A 24,751-nucleotide genomic window follows, 5' to 3' on the forward strand; every position below is an offset into this window, starting at 1 on the left:
TTTATACACCAAGAATGAACTATCAGAAAGTGAAATTAACAACCTTATTTATAATTTCATGAAGATAAATAAATAAAATACCTAGGAATAAATTTAACCAAGGAAGTAAAAGACTTGTACTCAGAGAATTATAAAATATTAAAGAAAAAAATTAAAGAAGATAAAACTAAATGGAAGCATATACCATGCTCATGGATAGAAATAATTAATATAGTCAAAATGTCCATACTACCAAAAGCAATCTGTAGATTCAATACAATCCCTATCAAAATACCAGTGGTATTTTTCACAAAACTACAGCAAATAATCCTAAAATTTATATGGAACCATTAAAGACCTCAAACAGCCATGACAATTGTGAGAAAGAAGAACACAGTTGGAGGTATCACGCTACCTCATATCAAACTATACTACAAGGCCATAGTAATCAAAAACACATAGATTAATGGAATAGAATAAAGTGCCAAAAAATAAATCCATCCCTGTACGGTCATTTAATCCTATGACAAAGGAATCAAGAATATAATATACCCTGGGGTAAAGAAAGTCTATTCAATAAATGTTGTTGGGGAAACTGGACAGATACATGAAAAAAATGAAACTGGACCACCTTCTTACTCCATATGCAAGAATGAACTCAATATAGGTTAAAGAGTCAAATGTATGACCCCAAGTCATAAAACTCCTGAAAGAAGACATAGGTAATAATCCCTCAGACATTACCCTTATTAATATTTTTACTGGTATATCTCCTCAGGTAAGGGAAACAAAAGAAAAAATAAACAAATGGGACAACATAAAACAAAAATTTACACAGCGAAAGAAACCATCAACAAAACAAAATGATATCCTACTGAATGGGAGAAGACATTCGCCAATAAAACACGTGATAAGTGGTTAACGTCCAAAATTTATAATACAACTAAGCACCAAAAAAACAAACAAACCAATAAAAAAAATGGGCAGAGGACCTGAACACACATTTCTCCAAAAAGGACATACATATGACCAATAAACATATGAGAAGATGCTAAACGGCACTAATCATCAGAGAAATGCAAATAAAAATCACAATGAAATATCACCTCACACCTGTCAGAATGGCCACCATCAATAAATCAACAAACAAGTGCTGGCGAGGATGTGGAAAAAAGGGAACTTTGTGCACTGATGGTTGGATTGCAAATTGGTGTAGCCACTATGGAAAACAGTTTTAAGTTTTTTCAAAAAATTAAAAATAAAACTACTCCTCAGTATTTATAAAAAAAACAAACAAAACGAAAACACAAATTCGAAAAGATATATGCCCCACTATGTTTACTGCAGTGCTATTCACAATAGCCAAGATATGGAAACAACAGAAATGCCCAACAATAGATGACTGGATAAAAGAAATTGTGGTACATTTGTACAATGGACTATTACTCAGCACTAAAAAAAGAATGACTCTTTTTACCATTTGCAACAACATGGTTGGACCTACAGGGTATTATGCTAAGTGAAACATGTCAGACTGAGAAAGACAAATACCATATGATCTCACTTGTATGTAGAATCTAAAGAACATAATAAATGAACAAACAAAACAGCAATAGACTCACAGATACAGAGAACAAACTGATCTTTGCTAAATGGGAGAGGGGTTGGGAAGGTGGGTGAGAAAGATGAAGGAATTAGGAAGTACAAATTGGTGGTTACAAAATAGTTACAGGAATGTGAAATACAGCATGGGGAATATAATCAATAATATTGTAAATACTATGTATTAGTGTCAGATGTGTACTAGACTTATCAGTGGGATAAATTCATAAACTATGTAAATGCCTAACCACTACTCTATACACCTGAAACTAATATAAAATAATATTGAATGTCAACTGTAATTTTATATATATATATATACATATACATATATATATATATGTACATATATATATATATATATATCTATATATATCTATAGATATATATAGATATATATATATATAGTCAATAGATGTAAAGTACAGAATAAGGAATATAGTCAATGGTATTGTAATAGCTAAGTATGGTGTCAGATGGGTAGTAGACTTGTTGGAGTTATCACTTTCGAGGTATATAAATGTCTAACCACTATGTTGTTTTATACACCTGAAACTCATTTTTTTTAAAGTAAAAACAAAACCCTTTTTTTAGTTTATTTTTTTAATTTTTTTTGCTTTGTTGGTCACTCTAGCAGAGAATGAACCAAGGGAAAGTAGTATAGTGGATAGTTTAAGATTAGTTTTATTAAAGAGACCTCTATAAAAAAGAGAGATTGTATAAGACAGTTTGCTGCTCTAACAAAAAACTAAATAATTGAAAGTCCCATTATCTTACAACAACAAAGGCTTGTCATGTCTGCTTGATTCTGCTCCAAATGTTTTTATTCCAGGGTCTAGGCTGAAGGAGCTCACTCTATTAGGAGCAAGAGAGCAGGAGGAAACGTATAGTGGACCTTGAAGTTTCCACATTATGTCCATTGCTGAGCTATTTTCTAAACCTAGTCACAAGAATAGGTTTGGCATCAACAGATGAGAATATACACTTGTCCCACAGGGGCCACTACAGGCCACGCAGTCACAGACAGAAAAGTAGAGAAAACCCTCTTACAGGAAGAAGTAGGGACAAGCTGGAACAATAATGCAATCTACCCCAGGGATGTACCCAAGCAGAGTGCTTATCCTTTGTGCCAATAACCAACCCTAGCTCTGGATTTCCTAAGCATAACATTTTTCACTAAAATGAGGAAAAGTGGAGAGATTTCAATTTCCTCTCTTAATGAGCACAAACATTTTCTAAAGGGGAAGGAGAAACCAGGGGGTGTGGAAGAAACAAAATATTACTGGATAATCAGCTCCAGCATAATGAAAAGTTGGCTGAATTCTCTCCTGACTTTCACTATATTTAGTCTGTGTCTTAAGAGAATGGTTGAGATGTTAGGTGATCCAATCTGTGAGTGTTCACATTACTCAAGTTTTTCATGCTCTATTGATGGAAGAATGAAAATGCAAGTAGTGTTTTAATTTTCTAGCAGCCATTGATACAGGAAATATCAGTATATTAAAGGGAAATTAAAGGTAGTTAACCCATGCAGCCCAGAAGTTATTTAACATTTAAAAACTTCCAGGTTGTGTCCATCAATGTTCAGTGCATTCACAAGCTGAATACTAATTACACCAATTAGCTCAAAAAAGAGTTTTTGCTTAATTATCTAGATATTTCTCATAAAAAAATTGACATAGATTGATGATTTGTAAAATATCTTCATCCTCTGCTTTGGTTCAGTGCTTTTCTCTACCTCTTCATGTATGACCAAAGCATGGTTTCTGAAAATTTTGCTTTTCCAAACCGGGGATAAAGCTATGGTCATGCATATCACATTTATTTTTTAATCACTGTTCTTAACAGGACAAGAGAATGAGTCAATGAAGAATGAAATAAAAATTGAAACAGAGTCACAGAACTCATACATGGAAACAGAAGGTATTGGAACCAGAGCATATTGTTATAAAAAAAAAAAAGATGAAACTGTGAACCATGACCCCTATATATACTTTGTGTGAGTGGTGTGCATGATGATTTAGGCAATGATTTCTAGAGAATGGCAATAGTGTTCTGTTTCGTGTGCCTGTTAAAATTTGAGGGAAAATAAAAAAGAACTTTTAACTTCCTATGCTATAGTCACTGTGTTTTGTCAATGATTTCAACTGAAACATCCCTGAGTATCCTTCTGTCTTATTCTATTTAGAGCTTTCATCAAATCAAGAAGATGCCACTATTGTAGAGCAACCTGAAGTGGTTCCACTCACAGATGACCAGGAAGAAAAGGAAAGTGAAAAAGGTAGGATTGCTCTTAAATTAACTCATCAAGAATAGAGGGTTTCTTTGGATTCCTGCTTAGAATTCACTATCAGAGTTATCCTCATGCAAATTGCAGTCTGTTAAGGGGGGGAAATAAACATTTCTTTAATCCTAAACTTCTTTTGAGAGTAGAATAAAATCTAGAAGTAGCAAAAGAAGATACTTGTAAGAGTTTTTTGTTCTTCCAAATGATATGAAGATGTTTTTATTTTTCATTTAGAGTCAACTTAATTTAAAAATTGAGAAAGCTTATAAGAAATCGAAATTATGGACTGGAAGGAAGAGTCTTAGAAAATTTGAGATGGCTATAAAACAAATAGATTAAACGTTTGTATTGATTTTTATTCCATTATCCTTTATAGTGGTTAAGGAAGCAATGTATGTAAAATATGCACATTATATGAACACTCTAAGTTGCAACCTTTTCTGCTAATATTAGGATACCACAATATTGAATACTGTTAAAAAATAAGTGAGCATTATAATGATTTCTGAATACATAGGAGGGATGAACACTTTGTAAATTTTGAACCAGTATTTGGGGCAAGAAGCCAATATGTTGGAATAGAGATAGAATCTTTTTAAAAAAACTATTATCAAAGAAATTTAGTATTTATTGAAGAACGCGAATAATTCCACTTTCACATATAAAGCAATCTCTTTAAAGAAACTAAACTATGAAATAAAAACTGAGATAATTTCTCTGGTATACTGTATCATAAATGATGCTCTTGAATAAATACGTGTTTGCAAAGCAGTTGCAAGGTAATAACTTGACAGGCCTTATTTATAGAACACAGTGATGAATTTTGTTTCCAAATTAAAATGCAGACATGATCTCAATTGTAAAATCAGGTCAATAGTAGCTATAGATTCCAAATTATGAACTCTTCTTGGCAGGGACATTGATGATGTTTAATTAGTAAGCCATGTTAGCGATTTTGACATTTATTTTTCCGGTGCATTTAGAGCACAATATTCTTCCATATCTATGCCTTTAATAACCTGTTTTCTACTCCAAATCCTAGTTCAGGCTCATGACACCATGTTCCAGGCAAGTCAAATAAATGGTGTATTCGGAGTGTTTTATGTCTGAGGACGATAACAGACCCTTGAAAGCTTCCGTTCAGCACACAGAAACGTGTTACCCTTCTTCCTGCGTCTTCCCAGCTTCCAACACTCCTCTAATTACTGGAGGGTTAACTACCCACCTTGCCCCTCTCCGTTGTGAGAATACCAATCCTCTTCTGCAAATGGTGGAATAGCATGTGAGAAAGAAGTGAGGTCAAATTCTGCTACTTGCTTGTAAAAACTTTGAAGTAGAATTTTTTTTTTTTTTTTAGTTAGGATTTGACTTTTCCCTGTAGGAGATTAATAATGCTTGTGGGCTTGAATTAACTGCATTGTCCCTTCCTTTCTTTACCACAGATACTTAACTTGGCCCTGTCTTGAATAACTCTGTTAAAATTTGAAAGAACTTAAAATACATCACCTTTATCATTTTATTCTTGGCTTCAAAACAAGAGTTAAAAACTGTTCTGTTAAATATAAGAAAAGTTACCAAAGGAAAGAAGGGCAATGTAGATTTAGGGTGTTGTGTGGTAGCTCTGCCCCTCATTACCAAGGTGGGTGACCTTGGGCAAGTTATTTAATCTTTCCATGCCTTTTTTTTTATCTGTAAGATGGCAATGATGAAAGGACTTATCATATAAAGTTGTGGTGAAAATTTGAGTTAACACATGTAAAGCAAATACAACAATACCTGGCACACAGAAAGCACTCCATAAGTGTTTTGTATTTATCATAATTTGATAAATTCATGACAAAAGCGAAGAGAATCCACATGTGTAGTTCCTCAAGTTCTTTAACTGTTCTTACTATTTTTAATACTTATAAACTTCATATATTCCACATTATCCTTCAACAACAAATTGTTCTGCACATTTCATTTTTAGCACTGTCTCCAGCAGGGAGTTTCGATATGCATATTTTATTCTATAAAGATAAAATAATTAATGTAGGTGAGGTGGCAGGTACCCCTCTTATTCATAAAGTCCTTTTTCTTTGTCAAGATCTCAACCTTCTGTTTAAGAAATGCTGATTCAACCATGATTTTTATTTGTTTTTTATTTTATTTTATTTATTTTGTTGTAATTAAAGTTTATGGGGGTGACAATTGTTAGTAAAGTTACATATATTTCAGGTGTACAATTCTGTATTACATCATCTATAAATCACATTGTGTGTTCACCACCCAGAGTCAGTTCTCCTTCCATCACCATATATTTGATCCCCTTTACACTCATCTACCACCCCCCTTGCACCTATTTATTTTTTATTGAGATGTAATTGACATATATTATTACATTAGTTTCAGTTGTATAACATAATGATTCATAATTTCTATTTTTAAAAGAAGTCACTGATTTATTGGTAGATCCACAGAATAAAAATAGTAAACAAGATAAAAATAGTAGAATTTTCTTTTGTTTTATTTCATATAGTTATTAAAGTGTCTTGTTTGAAAACATTTTGAGAAAATAGCTCCAGGTTTTGTGTATATTCACAGTGTCTCTTAATGAAAAGTTGCACATATGTAGTAAGACTTACTCTTATCTGCAAACAAAAACAAATGAGTCTTCTATTACATTTGTAGGAATATTCTTATATCTTTAGAAATATCGGTTCTTTTTTATTTTGAGAATCTTTGTAAAGAGACAGAAAGAGGTTTCTTTTTAAAAATTTCAGACCAGGCAAAATGTATAACCTTTTTCTCTCATTTTATAACATTCTATAAGATTAGAAAATGTAGATAATCTTCAGGATACATCTTCTATGGCTCCCAGGTGTACGGGCACAGATGTTGCAACATTAAATTCTGAAGTTAGCTCTACCAAAATATGGATTTTGAAAAGAAGAGAAAATATTCAGCAGAAGTTCATGCTGATAAAATTACACAATAGCACAATGGACATGTCCCTAGGAGACCTGAAATATAAAAATTTCAACAGGCATAAAGTGAGGTTTCACATATGGCAGCTTTTCTCATATAGCCACATTGCTTCTTCCTAAATGAGTCCAGTTTTTTGCTTTCCCAGCAGGATCTGCAGCACATATGAAATTGTGTACAATAACATTACTTAGGTTAATAACCAAATAGGAAAGTAATATTACAGGAGATCTCTTCTAAAAAGGATCTGATCTCTTAACATAAAACACAAAGCCAGCATTAAAACATTTTTCTGTAGATTTTAATTTCTATTTGAATTTAGAAATATTTGATATAAAATCTTAACTGTATTAATAGTGTTATTATTTCATGTAATTTATATTTATGTTTTCTTATGAATATATTGGACTGTTTTTCTGTGTTATATACAATGTATACATCCCAATTATTTCTCTTGTATCATTCAGTATTTATAATATGGAATAGTAATATTTTATCTATTTACCTAAGGTTGACCAAAATTGATCAAGACGTAAGGTGTATTATGGTGTAAGGTCTTCTTGGAAAAAGATCAATATAGACAGGCAGAAAGTCAACTGTAAGCCAGCAATAAATACCGATTATCATGTACTTAGGCTCAGGACAGAGAACCTGCAGATACTGAGGGCTGACTAAGGGACTTAATGTGGATTTTGTTATCCTGAGGAAGGGGGATCCTGAAACCAATCCCCCATGGACACCAGGAACACCATACATGCAATTGATTTTTTCTGTACTTCTTTTCATGATTTCATATGAATCCTATAACATGAGTGCGCATGTGTGTGTGTGTGTGTGTGTGTGTGTGTGTGTGTGTGAGAGAGAGAGAGAGAGAGAGAGAGAGAGAGAGAGAGAGAGAGAGAGAGGGTTAAGATTTAGAAGAGCTGATTTTTAGTTCTGGCTTTGACACTGGCTAGCTGTAACCACGAGTAAGCTGATTGAGCCTCTTGAAGCTCCAGTTTCCTCTTCAGTGAGAGATGTACTTATCCTCATGCTTCTTGAAGTTGTGGAAAAAATGAAATGAAACTATTTTTGAATAATGATCAGTGGCTGCTAGCAGGCTTGAGAACAGGTTTATTCCCCACAAGGTCTTGCCCTTCTACAGGTACAGTGTGTGCTCTGTCCATACCTCCGCCCCACACTGGTGGATGGGGGAGAATGAGTCCCTCTGATGTTAACCTTCATTAGAGGGGACCCAAAGAAGTCTGGCTTGGGCTCCAAGAATTTCAGCCTATGGATGATATGAAGTAATCTCTCGGAATAAAAATTTAAGGTTCCTTTAAACACATTTATTTTTGGCCCAGTACTTAAAAGGGGGTTCCATTTATTTACCAGTGAACTGATTTTTGTTTTCCCTGAGTATACTACAAGTGAAATTTGCATTAGGACCGTGAACTAAATATCCTAATCATAACCATTTTTACAGAAAGACTATCAAGGGAAAGAACTAACAGATGTAGGTCTAATCTATAAAGTGAGGGGGGTTAATAGGGATAATACAGATGTGTAAATATGTTCACTTACACATTCTATTGTAAAGACCAAAATCTCATCGATCCAAATTTTAATATATAACCTTAGATTCAGATATTGGTTGGAGTATGTGCTTTCAAATTTAAATGTGACTCTTCTCTTTGTTTTAGAAGGAAACTCAATTTCTTTTCATTACTCTTTATACATCAGGTGCATTCATTTCAGCGCAATATATAAAGAGCAGGTGGTATAAGGAGTACTTTGAGTGTTAATTATTTTTTTCATTTATTTCACTGCAAGGATTTACCTTTCAATGTGTTTTCATAATCAAGATGGAAATAATTAGGGCGCTTGCTGCTTGAATGTTTCACTACATTTATTTCATGACATCTGCTGCAATGATAAAAAATTAAAAAAAGAGAGGTAAGCATTTCAACAATAGCAAGCGTTTGGGTTGATTGCGTATGATCACTTTATTCATTGTGAACTTTTAAAGGAAGTATTGTCAGATGAATCGGTCATGTTTCCAAACAATAAATACCATCTTGTCAGAGTTTACATTTTTGACATAGAAGCACATCTGTTCATTTTTCAGAGATGTCATTGTTTATTAGCCTTGGATTTTAATTGAAGCTAATAGAAAAAAACTGCAGAGAAATAGGAATGAATAGGGGAAAAATGGATATGTCTTCTTAGAGACATATTTCAAGAGGTTTCTTTTCTATTTATCATATTTAGTTTATTCCTCAACTATACACAAAAATTATTTCACCTGTCCTTCATTTTTCATATACTTTTGAGCATAGTTCATAAAATCATAATAATCAGGATCAAGAGATATATGGTTTATAACATTTTAAAATGTGGACATGTATTTTAATATAAGGGAATACTTTTCAAAATTAATGGTTATTTCATACTGTGTTATATTACTCTTCTTCTTCCCATTAACAGAATATTATCAACAACCTTATATGATAATGTTGCAAAATAAATAAAACTTGCATAAAAACTAGTAATTATATATAACTAAATAGGATAAGTAATAGACAAGATAAATATAGATACAGTGTGTGTGTGTGTGTGTATGTGTGTGTGTGTGAGAGAGAGAGAGCAAGAGAGAGAGAGAGAGAGAGAGAGAGAGAGAGAAAGAGAGAGAGAGAGAGAGAGAAAGAGAGAGAGAAAGAGAGAGAGAGAGAGAGCTTGAGATTTCAAGAGGCTATGTTGCCAGCTTTGAAGATAGATGCAGGGGGCCATGAGACAAATGCAGGCACTCCAAAAAACAGGAATATGTAAGAAAATGGATTCTTCCCCAGAGCTCCAGAAGGAAGGTAACTCTGCTAATACCATGATTTTAGCTCCATACAATCTGTTTCTGACTTCTGACCTCCAGAACTATGAGATAATATATGTGTGTTATGTTAAAACACTAAGTTTATGGCAACTTGTTACAACAGCAGTAGAAAACGAATACATTACCTCTCAACATGGTTTCTCTGAACCATGTTGAAAATCCATCCGAACCTTGTTTTAATAGATCCCCAGAGAAAGCTGAGGCTCCAATATCTTTCCATGTTCTAGTTAGGAATTGCCATAAAGTTATCCCATCTTCTATAATCCATGCTAATTTAGGCAGCATTTTTATTATCATGGTCCATCCCTTTTTAATGTCAGTCTCTGTTGGTTGCACAACTGGAATTTAATTCAGGTAAATCTAATTACTATGGCCACAGTAAGTGCCAGTAGAATAGTTATGCATCTCTAGGAGATTGGAAGGAAAGGAATTACAGTAAAGGTATTAGGGAAATGAAGAAAGGGAGGCGGGAAGAGGAAAGAAAAAAATGAAAAGATAGGGAGAAATTAGGGAGAGAAGAAAGAAGGGTGGGAGGAAAAGAAAGAGCTGGTTTCTGTTTTCTGGTCTGGAAAAAATAAATATTCAAACAATACATTTCTGGAAATAAAGGAGATATAAAATTCATGTCTAACAAACTTTCCAATTTGGCTCTCCCTGACTAACACCACAAAATGGGAGTAAAGAACTTCTTCACCGTAATAGTTTTCTAACAGTGCAAGGCCCAACTGACCACAAATATAGTTGGTATATTATTCTAGCATAGTGGCTCTCAAACTTCATTGTATATACAAATTAGAGTGTTCATTAAAACACAGATTATTGGACCCGATCCCAGAGATTCTGATGTAATAGGTCCCAGTGGGCCTGGGAATCTGCACTTCTGTTGAGTTTCTAGATGAGAGTAAGGCTGCTGGTCCGTGGACCACATTCTGTATGACACCACCACTCTAGTATTTTGCATCCAGATTTAGACTGTTCTTTTTGAAAATTCCATAGACCTTTCCTTCTGCCTTAGTTATTTTATTTTATTTTATTTTTTGGAGTGTGGAGTGTTTAAATATGAAATATATTAGGTTGGTGCAAAAGTAATTGCGGTTTAAAAGACTAAAAATAATTGCAAAAACCGCAATTATTTTTGCACCAAGCTAATAGATGACTAGAAAATGGTTATAGATAGATGATAGATGTTAGATGATAGCTAGCCAGCCAGCCAGCCAGCCAGCCAGCCAGCCAGATAGATAGATAGATAGATTAGATAGATAGATAGATAGATAGATAGATAGATGATAGATAGATAGATAGATAGATAGATAGATAGATAGATAGATGAATGATATTGAACATGCCTCTTCTCAGTAGCTCCAAACTACCTGGATGCCTGGTTAAAGGAGGAATTGCTGGTTCCTACTCCTCAAGTTCCTGATTGAGCAGATCTGGGGGTGGTGGGAAGGTGAGAATTTGAGTTTTTAACACGTTCCCAAGTGATGCTGATGCTGCTGGCCCAGGGATCACACTTTGAGAACCACTAGCAAAACCCTTGTTTGTTATCCATACCAGCTGACTCAAAGCAGGCACCATGGGAGGTCTTTGAGCATCACCCTGGCCTCCCAGGACCTGCCCAGATGGATCACTGGACATAGGGTGGCTGTGGTAAGGACGAGGACCTCTTTCCAACTCGAACCCCAGGATTTTTGAGATCATCTGCCTTTAGGCCTCTCTTCCCACACGTGGTCAATGGCCCAGTGTGTCCTTCCCACAGTGTTGGGTCTGGGAAAATGTGGAAAGGGGAACAAAGGGACTACATGCAGAAGAGAACTGTGTTTATCCATTGGAAAGCAGACCTGGGGTACTCCAAGGGCATCCTGAGTTGTGTATCTGAAAAATGTGTTCACTACTGAAGAGTCACTTTTTTCCCTGGTTTTGAGGAAAGGTGTATAAAAAAGAGGGGGAAATTTTCCCTCTTATTTCAGTCGTTTTACCCATCTTCAGACACAGAAGCAAGATGTAGTAATGTGAAAGAAACTGGCATTTCCTCTGCAAAATTTGAAAAAAAGAATAGGATTTTGGACATTGCTGCTCAACTTGCTGGAGTTACCCTATGCAAAGTAAAAATAAACTTGATTTAGTAGTCCCTATCTGATTTAAGTCAGTTTGTCTCCCAAAATCTAACATTTTCTCAGCTGAATTTGAGGACATTAGTTAAATAAATAAATAAATAAATAAATAAATAAATAAATAAATAAATAAATAAATAAATAAATGGAGACTCTGAGCAGGGCTTTTAGAGCAATGCACATAAGCTGCCATATTGAATTAACAGCTGGGCATTGATTTGAAAGCTAAAGGCAGGCTGTTCACCTGGATTGCCAAGATTAACAGAAGCGAATGTCTGGCTGATGCATTAGAGAGAACGCACTTCACCAGGGCTCCTTCTGAAACTGCCTTTGAGGACCACAGATAACCTGAAAAGAGTACAGAGGTTGTTTTGAAACCTAATTACAATTTAGAGGCATATCTTTCTCTCCTTTTCATAAACTACGTGTGAATTCTAATTAGAAATGACTTTCTAAACCAAGCTGACCTAATTCCCCTTTCTCCCTCAAAAATGTGTCCCTTTTTTGGTGTCCATGTTTGGCTTTGCTTATATGCTAAACACCGTTGTTGCATAGTCTCCTAAACTTGTTTGGCCTGCCTTTCCTGACATTCCAAGCAGTAATAGTCTCATTGACCCCGTAATTAAAGAAATTCTGTACCTTTCCACTCTGGCTAGCTGCCTCCTCTTTCTTCTCCCCTATTGTTCTTTTAGTAACACCACCAGCAGATGGTTAGAGATTTTTCACCCTTTCAAAAGCTTTATATTTTTCCCATCTCATCAAGCATATCTCAGCCAAATGTAATTAGCTTAAGGCTTTTGAGCCCTCGCGGGAGATCAGTTAAAGACCTGAGCAATTTCAATAAAGAGCTTGAAAAGCGAATTCTGGAAGGCTATGCAAAACCACAGGAGAGCTGCTATTATTTAGAAGCAAAGACCTCTTTCCTCTATCTCATCCCTCCTTCTTTTGGTATTTTAAATTCTCAGAATATTCATGAGGCCTCCAGGGCTTTGGAGCTCCATTGGGAGCATTATTGGGCAGGTGGGATATTTAAGCTCTCTTCAGCAGGGTCAGTGTTTGGTTCCTTTTAATTGATTTCAATCAAGGAGTGTTTTTTGGATAGCCCTGAGTCACTCCCAAATGGCAAACAGTTTGTTTGCTAAATCTCTTAGCCTTTTCATTTAGTGTTTTATCCTTTGGCTGTTGGAAGCTAGCTGGTAAGCCTCCTTTGTAGTGCCTAGCATTTGATAAGGAGGTTAAATTAATTAAGCGCAGGCAGATTTGCTCCCTGCCTTTGAGTGGTGGTGAAACCCCTTTATTTCTGAGTAGCCACATGTATTGCAGCAGCTGATCCCACAGCCCAAGCCCTTTTCCCCAATACGTGTGAGAAAGCAAGTTTTTGAGACAAAATTGAATTCTATTTTTATTGAAATGGAGTGAAGTAGTGCTTAAGTATATGAAGCACAGGATTTTTTTGTGGGATGTTAGGAGAGGGACAAGGGCTCATCCTTGAATTGTGGGATGTGTATTTTCCTCAAGCACTCAAGTGGGAGGCTCTAAGCCTCAGGTGTTGGCTAGAAGGGTGATTAAGTGTATTCTCATGTCAATTTCTCATTACCAAGATTTGGGTAAGAGGGGAATTATTCTTTGTAAATCCACTACCATCTTTTTCATATTAAAAAAACCAATGCCTACGTTTGATGAGACTGACGTTTTTTAAAAAACCTCAAATGAACTTATCAGTTTCTTTTTGAATAGCGATGCATCGATATGGATATGTGCCTATAATGAGGATTTTATATATATGCCACAACTTTAGTGGACATTGCAATCATGATTTAGAGGAAATTTACTTTTAAAACATGGGAAGTGTGTAGTGAGTAGTGTTATGCTGTGGGGACAGAGCCCCAGAGAGCAGTTTCCAGGCTCTTGGCCTCACATGGAGGGGTGCTGGCTCGGGTAGTAGATGGCCGTCAGCTGTGGCTAGTTGGCCATCAGCTGTAACCATTGAGCCATTGGCCACTAATATAACTGCCGCGGCTACGTTGGGGAGTCGAGGGGAGTCGAGGAGAGTTGGTCGGTTGGCAGCAAAGCGGACAGCAGGTCGCACGTCATGTAAATCCAGCCTCCAGTGAGACCGTAGTGGTATGACTCCCCTACCTATGGCTCCGTGGGTGTTCCTTTTTGGCCTCACCACATCCTGCATTCTTATGTGGGGAGCGGGAGCAGAGACCCCCCCAGGCCGCCCCGCCTGACATATGCTATGGGGTATTGTGGGGGCAGAGCCCCAGAAAGTAGTTTCCAGGCTCTCGGCCTCACATAGAAAGGTGTTGGCTCAGGTAGTAAATGGCCAACTGTGATTGCATGGCCATCAGCTGTGGCTAGTTGGCCGTCAGCTGTAACCAGTGAGCCATTGGCCACTAATATAACTGCTGTGGCTACGCTAGCAGAGAGAGGAAGAAAAGAGGAGAAAGAATGGGGGCTAGCAAGAAGATGGCGGCTGGGCTGGCAAGCGTGGATGGTGGTTTGCGGACTGTGGATCCAGCCTCCAGTGAGAGTATAGTGCCGCCAGAGAGAATATAGTGGTATGACTCCCCTACCTATGGCTCCGTGGGTGTTCCTTTTTGGCCTCACCATATCCTGCGTTATGAGGGGAGCGGGACCAGAGACCCTGCAGGCCTCCCCGTATGACAAATGGCGCAGCGAGCAGGGTATGGGGCCGGCCAAAGCTCCCCGAAGGGCGGTGGAGCAGTTTGTGTGTATGAACACCCAGTCCGAGGAAGACCAGGAGGAGCAGCTGCCGGAGAGCTGGACCCCCGTGGAGGGGTGGGAGGATGTGGACGGTTCTCCCACCAGCACAGGAAAAGCCATGCAGCTGCTGGAGAAACAGAGCCCCGTGGAGAGGTGGAAAGATGTGGACGGTTCCCCAACCAGCATAGGCCAGAGAAAGCGAAGGTTGTTGCTGCCCTGTGGGCCGGGAAGTTCCTGCTCAGGCAGCCCGGATGCAGGACTTGTAGTCCCAGGAGGAAACGCTTGCTGAGTCCTCCGTGGGAGACGAGGGTGAGGTCAAGGTTGTCCCTCACCCCCAGGACAGCCCTGGCGAATGACTATGGACTATGGGGAATTGCTTTCCATCCCTAATTTAATGGACCGCTTGACTGTTTGTTTGGGAACTGTTGTTAGTGGAACTGGGGGATATTTGCTTTTGTCTCTTGACTGGCCACCATTGAGAATATGTAAGCACCTTGATTGTGAGTCGCTGTTGTTCCAGCAGGGTACCCTGAGAGGCACAGAGAGAGTGGCAGTGCCCTGAGAGCCCTGGCCGAGCCCAGGAAGTGTGGCTGTGCCCACAGAGAGTGGCAGTGCCCTGAGAGCCCTGGCTGTGTCCAGGAAGTATGGCTGTGCCCACAGAGAGTGGCAGTGCCCTGAGAGCCCTGGCTGAGTCCAGGAAGTCTGGCTGAGCCCTGAAGATACCCTGGCTGTGCCCAGGAAGTCGGGCTGTATCCCAGAGAGAGTGGCAGTGCCCTGAGAGCCCTGGCTGAGTCCAGGAAGTCTGGCTGTGCCCTGAAGATGCCCTGGCTGTGCCCAGGAAGTCGGGCTGTTTCCAGAGAGAGTGGCAGTGCCCTGAGAAATCCTAGCTGTGCCCAGGGAAACTAGTGGTACCCTAAGAAGTCCAGGAAGTCTGGCCGTGCCCAGAAGCACTGGTGGTGCCCTGAGAAACCCTGGCTGTGTCCGGGAAGACAGGTGGTACCCTAAGAAGTCCAGGAAGTCTGGCTGTGCCCAGAAGTACTGGTGGTGCCCTGAGAAACCCTGGCTGTGCCCGGGAAAACTAGTGGTACCCTAAGAAGTCCAGGAAGTCTGGCTGTGCCCAGAAGTACTGGTGGTGCCCTGAGAGACCCTGGCTGTGCCCGAGAAAACTAGTGGTACCCTAAGAAGTCCAGGAAGTCTGGCTGTGCCCAGAAGTACTGGTGGTGCCCTGAGAAACCCTGGCTGTGCCCGGGAAAACTAGTGGTACCCTAAGAAGTCCAGGAAGTCTGGCTGTGCCTAGAAGTACTGGTGGTGCCCTGAGAAACCCTGGCTGTGCCCAGAGAGCCTGGCTATGTCCAGGATATTGCATTCACCCCCAGGCTCCTCGCACAGGGACCCTCGCGGAAGACGCTTGTCGCGTAGATTGTGAGGCGAGAGCCTGTAGGGGTGGAGTGTGGGGGCAGAGCCCCAGAAAGCAGTTTCCAGGCTCTCGGCCTCACATAGAAAGGTGTTGGCTCAGGTAGTAAATGGCCAACTGTGATTGCATGGCCATCAGCTGTGGCTAGTTGGCCGTCAGCTGTAACCAGTGAGCCATTGGCCACTAATATAACTGCTGTGGCTACGCTAGCAGAGAGAGGAAGAAAAGAGGAGAAAGAATGGGGCTAGCAAGAAGATGGCGGCTGGGCTGGCAAGCGTGGATGGTGGTTTGCGGACTGTGGATCCAGCCTCCAGTGAGAGTATAGTGCCGCCAGAGAGAATATAGTGGTATGACTCCCCTACCTATGGCTCCGTGGGTGTTCCTTTTTGGCCTCACCATATCCTGCGTTATGAGGGGAGCGGGACCAGAGACCCTGCAGGCCGTCCCGCATGACAGGTATGCTTGCGAAACAGCCTCCAAACACTTATAAATTAACTTGTTGTCTGTAAAATATGACAATATTTGAAGTACAAATTGACTTATAGAAAGATATAAGCAGAGTGAAAGTTTTTAGTAGGTAGGACAAAAAGAACCTGGTCTTTTATAAATAGATGCTTTCCATAAATATTAGTTTTGCATAGAAGAATGAAAAATCAATTACAGTAAAGCCGCATTACGGTAGGCCCTGAGAAACTAGACTATCCCAGCCAGGGGACCAGCTCTGGATCACGAAACTAGTTGTATTAATGCAGAATGAGTAAGACAAAGAGAAAAGGAAAAGAAATTGCTGACAAGGCCTTCACTTTATAACAAGATACAGAGAGGCCCAAGGTCTATTGGCAAACTCAATGTCCAGAAAATATCCAGAAATGATCTAGAGCTTTGTATACAATAGTTTCACTAGAGTGTTGTGGGCAGAATAACTTTGTTTCATTCCATTTTCCAAATAACTGATGCTTAATCAGAAAAATTTTGGTATCAATTGTCATTATTTCAGAAATTTCCAAAATGATGAACCCATTTTCCTCCATTTTGAAGTTATACAAATTAAGGGTATGAGGGTAATGCACCTGAGCAGGGTCAGACATTTAGTTGGTGGAGGAAGGACCTGAGAGTTGCCGTCGAGGCTGTGGCCCTACATTCTTTCCAGCCCCTCACCCTTATAATTTTCCCTAACGGTTGTGCCTGATAGAATATGATATTCAAGGAGGTGTCTGCTGAATTTCAACATAGCTCCTTTCTGAAATGGTAAAATCTTACCTTACTGTAAATTTTGGGGTTGGAATGGATCCTGGAGGTCACCCAGTTTAACCTCCCACCCTGCTGCACAAAGGCCCTATTCCTTCCCAGCAGATGTTCTAGCCTCTGCTAAAGGACATGCATGATGGGGAGCTCACTACCTTTCATAGCAGTTCTTCCATCCTCAGCTGATTCGGAGCGTACAGAAAGAAATGAACTGGATTTTCTGTTTCTGCTCATTCATTGAAGTTCTGCCCTGAATCGGGAACTGAGATGAGCCTGGCCCATATGTTTGAAATGTTTGAAAGGAATTTGAAGAGCTACCTCTTATGTCTTCTGGTTAGTCACTGAATTCAGTCCTTACTTCTTCCAAATGCCACTCATATTATAGTTTGCAAACCCTTTATCATTTTGGCTGCATACGTGTAAGCAAGCTAGATTTGCCAACATTTCTCTCATAACATGATACAGAATTGCACACAGTCATCCAGACCTTCATTTGTCAAATCAAAGGCTAAAAATTTGTTTTTAAAACACATAGCCACCTCCGGCCTGGCAACTCTGAGTAAGAACATCTCCCCTGGTGAGATGGTGCAGTACCCTAGCAGTGAGACCAAGAGCCAGCCTGATTCTGCAGCCAGACTATCTGGGCTGGCAGGCAGGCTTTTCTCTAACGAGCCGGGAACAAGTTATTTAACCTGGACTTGGTTTCCCCATTTGTACATGGGGATAACTACATTACCTATCTCAGAGGATTGTTTATAAGGATCATATGATTTAATACGTGTGAAGTTCTAGCAATAGTGCCAGACACATAATAAACTCTTCATCAATATTAATTATTGTCATCATTGTTCTGAACGGAAGCCCACACTCGAAACCAATGGAAAGCCTCGCATTTTTGTGGTGAATAGTGATAAACCTATGAACTACAGGAACACTGGATCAAATGTTACCTTCTGCCCTAAAATGGCTTAGCTAATCTACTCCCTAGTTCCTACAAGCACAATGTGGGACCGCAAGGGCACCCTGAGAGACACCCAGCTACTTTCAACCTCCAAATGTGCCCCAGCTAGAAATCCAGTAGTTTTCCTTTAGCTGTCGATGTCTTTGATATTAAAAGTCCTCATTGAAGGGATGCAGCTGGTTGAGAAAAACACTCTGCAGCCTTTGGCAGATGTGCTGTGTCATGAGACTGCATTTGTCACGGCTGGTTCTGTCCTCATGCAGAAGTGACAGAGCCATGCAAACAATTCTAAAATCTGGAACAAATGGGCCTGCAAACTTAAGGAATAAAACATTAATGGGGGTGGATCTATGTTCTCCCACCAACATTATTTTTACTTGGTCACTAGGTAGTAAATCCTGCAGCATATATAAAGTGACTGTCATAATCATGGTTGATATTTGTATAGAAACCTGGCAAAACAGGGACACAGGAACATGGAAACGGCTATTACTCATCTTGTAGATTTAAAGTTTTAGGATTCATCATTAATTCCATTCCCTTTCTTGTGTTCCTTGTTTTGGGGTTTTATATTTACTACAATTTCTTCCAACTTTTGCTGTTGGAATCAAAGCATATTATAAAGCAGGAGACAGAAACAATACCCTTCACCCTCCACAATCCATCCTATAAAGAAACTCCTAATTCCCAGAGGAGCTACATTCTCAGAAGTGCTGGATTGAGGACAAAAAGAAATTTGGATTCTACCAAAATCAGTTAACTGTAAGGAATTGCTGAGAGAGACAGTGGTAACTCTTCCTAATTCTTCAAGGTCATTCCTGATGGGTTCAGTTTTAGACTACAATGGCGGAAGTCCAAGTTTTCTCTCTACTGTACTTGATTTTAAATGCCAGGGTTGAGGTTCTTGCTTTATATAAGCTATATTATCATTGGTGGCTTAATTCTCTTTAAGATTATTAAATATTGAAACCTCACCTTAGAAAAAGATGATGAGAGAGAGAAAACCAGATGGGCTTATGATGTAGGTCCTGGTACATTTGAATCACCCCAGCAGCACTACACCACCTAACTGCAGAGAACTGACCTTCAAAAGCCCTTCTCTGCTGGGTTCCCACAGGACCAACACCTTGTGACATTTTGTGCTGGGTACAAAATCCCACAGACACTCACTTCTTATCTCAGCGTATGCCAGTGATCACAGCCACAAAGATCTGGGGACAGAATATAAAAGAATAGTGCTTTGTCTTCTTACCATTTTATCTTATTTTCCCTCTAGAATTTATATTCTGTACCAACCGTATTATAACAAAGCAGTTCTAGAGAATAGAAAAAAAATAACACTATGATTTCACAATCTTGTTATATCATACTGCTTTTGGCTTTATCCTCTTTAGAGTATGTTCATGAATTTAGCTACAAGGAGGTATCAGAAAGCCTTCATGGACACCTCATCCCCATGTCTCCCCAGTGTTTTGCTCCTGGATTATGGTCCTTGGTGTTTTGAAGAACTTAGGATATGAGAATTGTGTTGGGAGACTTAGCATCCCTTCCATCCCTCCTGGGGGATAGACCAGAAGTCCCTCACAATCACTTTCCCCAATCCCATTTTGGGCCCTATGAATCCTCATGATTTGGACTCTGGCAAATCAGCAACAGAATAAAAGCAGCCAGATGTGGGAACACAGACTTGGGAACCCGGAGACAGGGACCCTTTCAACACACAATTTCATGTGGTCTTATCGAAACCAAGACCCTTCTCTCCAGATATTATTATTTATTTTCAAACCAAGCCAGTGCTTTTTAAAAAACAGAAATGCAATTCAAACATTTCACAGGCTGGGAGGAAATGCCTGCCTGAACACACTAAACCTGCTAAGCCTAGGACTTTGAGTATCTTGCCCTAAATGGAAAACAAGATGATTTGGGTTGATCTGTCTAGAGTTGAACCATAAGTTGTAATACGAGCAGATTCTAGCGGTTCTCAGTGGAGCAAGTTGTTCTAAGGTGTAGAGTGTTAGTCCAGGTCTTCTTAGAAGATGCTAAAGTGGGGTTCATGTGGAAAATGTCTTTTATTTCTTCAGGCAAATGCCTGTATGAGAGAAAAGGAGGAGGGACTTGTAAAGGAGGGGAGAGCCGTCAGACCACAGTGTAAGTGTGACTCCCAAGTATAGGAGACAGGGAAGGAAGGTTGGGAAGTGTAGAGAGTAAGAAAGTTTTGGTAAAGCACCTGGGAGTCTTGGTGGCAAATTCAGACATTCCTCAGTTCCCCTCAGTCACTGGTTTGGAGCAGCAGGTGGGAAACATGGCCTCAGAACAAATGCAGTGATGGATTCCTGAGCCCAGCAGTTGGGGTGCTCAGTCGATGACACTCCCTATGGTTGGAAATCAAGGCACATTCTTGTGGCTGCCACACAGAGTCCTAGAAACTCAGATAAGCATCCAATAAATTATTTCTTAAACACACAATGTGAGCGTGCAGCTAATTCTCAAAAGCAAGCCTGTTTTTGTCCTAAATTGATTATAACATGTATAAACTAAGATTTGGATATCCAAAATAAGTGAAATTTCCTTCAAAACAATGGCTTTGAGAAGTTGTATACTGTTATTGAAGGCTTTGAAGTCAATCCTGAGTATAGTTACATCCGAAAATCTACTTCATGCTAACCTTCCTGGCCCCAGTCTGAATATGTACAAGGCGTGATCAAAACAGTGAATGTTTAAATAGATAGATAGATAGATAGATAGATAGATAGATAGATAGATAGATAGATAGATAGATAGATAGATATGTAGAGATGTAGAGATGTAGAGATGTAGAGATGTAGAGATGTAGAGATGTAGAGATGTAGAGATGTAGAGATATATATTACAGTAAAAGACACATTGCCATTAATCCCCCTCATAATACTCTCCCTCTCTTGGAACACACTTATCACATCATTCTTGCCACTTTCTAAAGCAGCTCCAGAAGTCCTCTTTCGTGAGTGTCTTTAGTTGCATTGTCACGGCTGTCTCTCAATGTCCTGAATCCATTCAAAATGTTTACCTTTCATGGTTATTTTGACTTTGGGGAAGAGACAGAAGTCACACGGTTCCAGCTCTGGTGAAAAAGGTGGGTGAGGACACATCATAATGTTTTTATTTGACAGAAATTGCTGCGTAACAGAAATGATGTGTAATACAGAGTGTTGTCATGATGGAGGATGATTTACAGCACACTTTAAAACACACCTTCTCTCAACCCTACCTCACACCCAACTAACTGCACCGAATAAGTTGAAATTTGTCCTACACTGTTACTAAGATTCAAAGCGCGGCTTCCCTTATTGAAGATCCCTGCCTTACCATTCGATGGCACTCACAGCAGCATTCACCCTATTCTTTGATAACAATGGAAAGGCTCCGTGTCACACATCCCTTCTGGAATATGACAATTTCTGTCAAATAGAAACATTACGGTATGTCCTCATTCACCTTATTCACTGGATCTGACACCATGTGACTTCAGGTAGTTCCCCAAAAGGTAAATGTTTTAAATCGATTCAGGACATTGAGGTAGCCATGACAGCGCAACTCAAAACACTCATGAAAGTTGACTTGCAGAGCTGCTTCAGAAAGCAGCAAGACCAATGGGATAAGTATGTTTAAAGTGAGTGGGAGTATTTTGAAGGGGATTAATGGCAATGTGTCTTTTACTGTAATATTTTTTAATTTAAACATTCATCATATTTTTTATCTCACCTCATACATCTAACAAAAATTACAGATTAAAAAATAATAAAATTGGTGCATATCAAGGGATGGTTTGGGAGAATATCACCAATCAAGGCTGTTTTGTTGATAGTACCTTCAGCCTACGACTGGCATAGGCAGAACACTGGAGACCAAGCCCATGCTCACAGCAGTATTTGTTACATCCCTAGGTGATGATGCTCTGATTCTCCATGGCTGAGTCCTTTAGCTTTAGTAAATGGCCAACCACAGTGTTGCTATATTTATAGTCTTTTAAATTTTGTACACACCCCAGAGAGAGACAGAGAAAGTAACTTTTAGGAGAATCCACAGGTGGCAATCCAGTTCATCACTTCGTGGAATATTCTGACCATGGTTATAAGTAATGGTGTTCTATCAGTGCCAGAACGTTTTAGCAGATGGTTTTGGTCTATGCGTCATGTGCCTTTAGATGTTCTGAGAAATGTCTGTTAAGATAGACCATTGGTAATGTAAATAGAGCACTGAATTGAATAGAGGAGCTGTCATGTCTCATCCAGGCTGCACCTGTCATCCGCTGGCTCTGTACCCTCAACCGTGTCACTTAACTTCCAGAAGATCTGCAATGAGGGGCTTCTCTGACTCAAGTTCTAAATTTCCTTCCAATCTTAACATTTAGTATATCAAGTGTTTCTTCTAGAATAAGAAGTTCCAGTATTTTTCTCTGCACCGTCTTAAATTTTTCTCTACCACCTCTATTGAGCTTTAAAATGTAGGCCAGAGTCAGCAACATGCCTTGTCTCCATATAGATATAATTAAAATTCTAGGTCTATCATTTTCAGCTGGATGACCATGAGCAAGTTTCTTAACTTCTTCAAGCCTCTGTTCCTCACTTATAAAATGGAGATCAGACATTGACCACTATTAGGAGGATTTGATGTATATACTTTCTAGTCCAAAAACATTTTTAATAAATGTCAACTTGTTACGCTGAGGAAAGAGATAGCATTAATAGCCTAATGCATGCTCCCTAGATGGGAAGACAGGTTGTCATAAACCCACAAGAAGTCCTGTGTGAGTCTGCAGATAACTAGATCAGACTTTCCCATTTCTATCATTTACAAAGCACAAGCCTTCTGTTCTTACATGAGTCTGTGTGCTGTGGGAACCCCAATCACCATGTAGGTTCAATAGAAGCCAAGAAAAATAACAGTGTATAGCAGCTTAAATACCCCTGTGCCATGTTCCTCTCCCATCGGTGCCCATTTGACCAGCCTAAACATCTGCTGCAGTGAGGAATACACTTTACCTTCTTTCGGGGGCAGTTCTCCCTTTAGCCCAGCAAGAGCCCTGCCCTGACCTCCTAAAGTAACAATGGTCACCATTTGTAATTCCTTGACTTATGAACCTTCTATCTGTGTTGGGGTTAGAGCACTCTGATAATCCATTAGACCTACTCCTATATTCTCATCTTCGGCAGATAGAAAGGTGAGGGAAAGGCAGAAGAAACAGGAAAGGAGGACTGTATCCCAATGCCAATGATTTATTTGCTACTAGCCATCACTTACCCTTCACAGTTTCCTGTTTTTTGGTATGGAAGCAATATTTCTCCAGTCTGAAAAGGGGATTTTATTTTATTTTTCAGCCTTATATCTATCCGTTGTTGGACCTTGAAGACAAAGACTGAAGAAGCTATTTATATGTTTAGAAATCTGGTTCATTGTTTTTATTCGACCATTTGGTCACAGAGTTTTTACTAGTGACTTAACCATTAAAATTAAGCAGACAATTTAAGTGCAACTGAAATACCAGTTGTTAAGTATACACCAAGCGAAACACTACAACACTCTTCCTAGAAGTAAAATCCTGAGCAGTTTAATATCAGTGGTACCCACACAGTATTTTACTATTGTTGTCATCTCTGTAGAAAATAAAACAGTGGTAACCTGGGGAATTGGAAGCGAGTTCACATCTAATTGCTTATTGCTGAACAAACCCAGTCTTAATTCAACTTACCAAGTCTTAATTCATGCTATATCTCTGTTCATCCACTTTGAGCAAAAAGAGCTCTGTGTTGAATGAGCTCATTTAGAACATTTTCCTGGATGGAAAATAAATGTTGAATGCTTATTCTCCCATACAAATTTCATAATTAATTTGTCTTGTTCTACAATGGGTACTTTTTTTGGGGAGTAAGCTAAATTTAGGCCATTCTTACAATGAGTCTTCATTACCAATGCACTCGTTTATGAATCTTCTATAGCACTTAAAATTTCCATTTATATACATGTTTTGTTTTCCATTGTGTTTATTTTTAAATATATCTTATTGTTATTGTTCCTATTTTATAGTTAGTTTTTTTTTAAAGTTTAGTCATATTATTGAATCTGAGTGCCAGAACTATTTTTGATTATTTATTGCTGTTTTTATTTTTTCTTTGAAAAATTGAATGTACCCATATTTCTAACAAAATATTCATCTTTCTTCTTATTGATTTATAAGTTATTTATATATTATGGTTATTGATTTGTAATCTTTAGTTTAGAGGTGTCAGGGAATTTAGAGATTATAGTGTGAGAGATTATACTGTTATACAGATTAAGAAACTGAGATGAGATGACCTTTCCATTGTCACATGGAAAGTTAATGGACAGTCAGGACTGAAAAATCAGTCTCTTGCGTCTTTATCTAGAGGTTTCTCTCACAAACACTAGCCTTCTTGCCTACACCTTTCTCCTTTTCCTCTTAAATTAAACATTACCAGGTTACTTGATATAATTTGAAGTAACAATAAGTCAGTTTCCTATCTGAGTAAATTAATCACCAATAGCTGCTAACTCCCAAATCTTATCTTAGTCCTGATATTTCCTATGAACT

General features: G+C 38.8%; 1 protein-coding gene across 6 annotated transcripts in view; it reads left to right on the top strand.

The window, feature by feature from the left end:
* The window catches only part of MACROD2 (mono-ADP ribosylhydrolase 2), a 2,124,656-nt gene that overhangs the window by 2,064,232 nt on the left and 35,673 nt on the right, over positions 1 to 24,751 (top strand). For 4 of the 6 annotated variants that reach the window (XM_074317442.2, XM_074317444.2, XM_088789269.1 and 1 more), the window contains 2 exons: positions 3,430 to 3,504; positions 3,770 to 3,862. In XM_074317442.2, coding sequence (XP_074173543.2) covers positions 3,430 to 3,504; positions 3,770 to 3,862 — 168 coding nt within the window. The remainder of the gene's footprint in view (positions 1 to 3,429; positions 3,505 to 3,769; positions 3,863 to 24,751) is intronic. The other 2 variants (XM_074317443.2, XM_088789270.1) reach the window with 1 other exon arrangement.

This window comes from Rhinolophus sinicus, chromosome 13 (assembly GCF_057876585.1).
Source record: "Rhinolophus sinicus isolate RSI-liver-muscle chromosome 13, RSI-T2T, whole genome shotgun sequence".
In the NCBI taxonomy this organism is placed as follows: domain Eukaryota; kingdom Metazoa; phylum Chordata; class Mammalia; order Chiroptera; family Rhinolophidae; genus Rhinolophus; species Rhinolophus sinicus.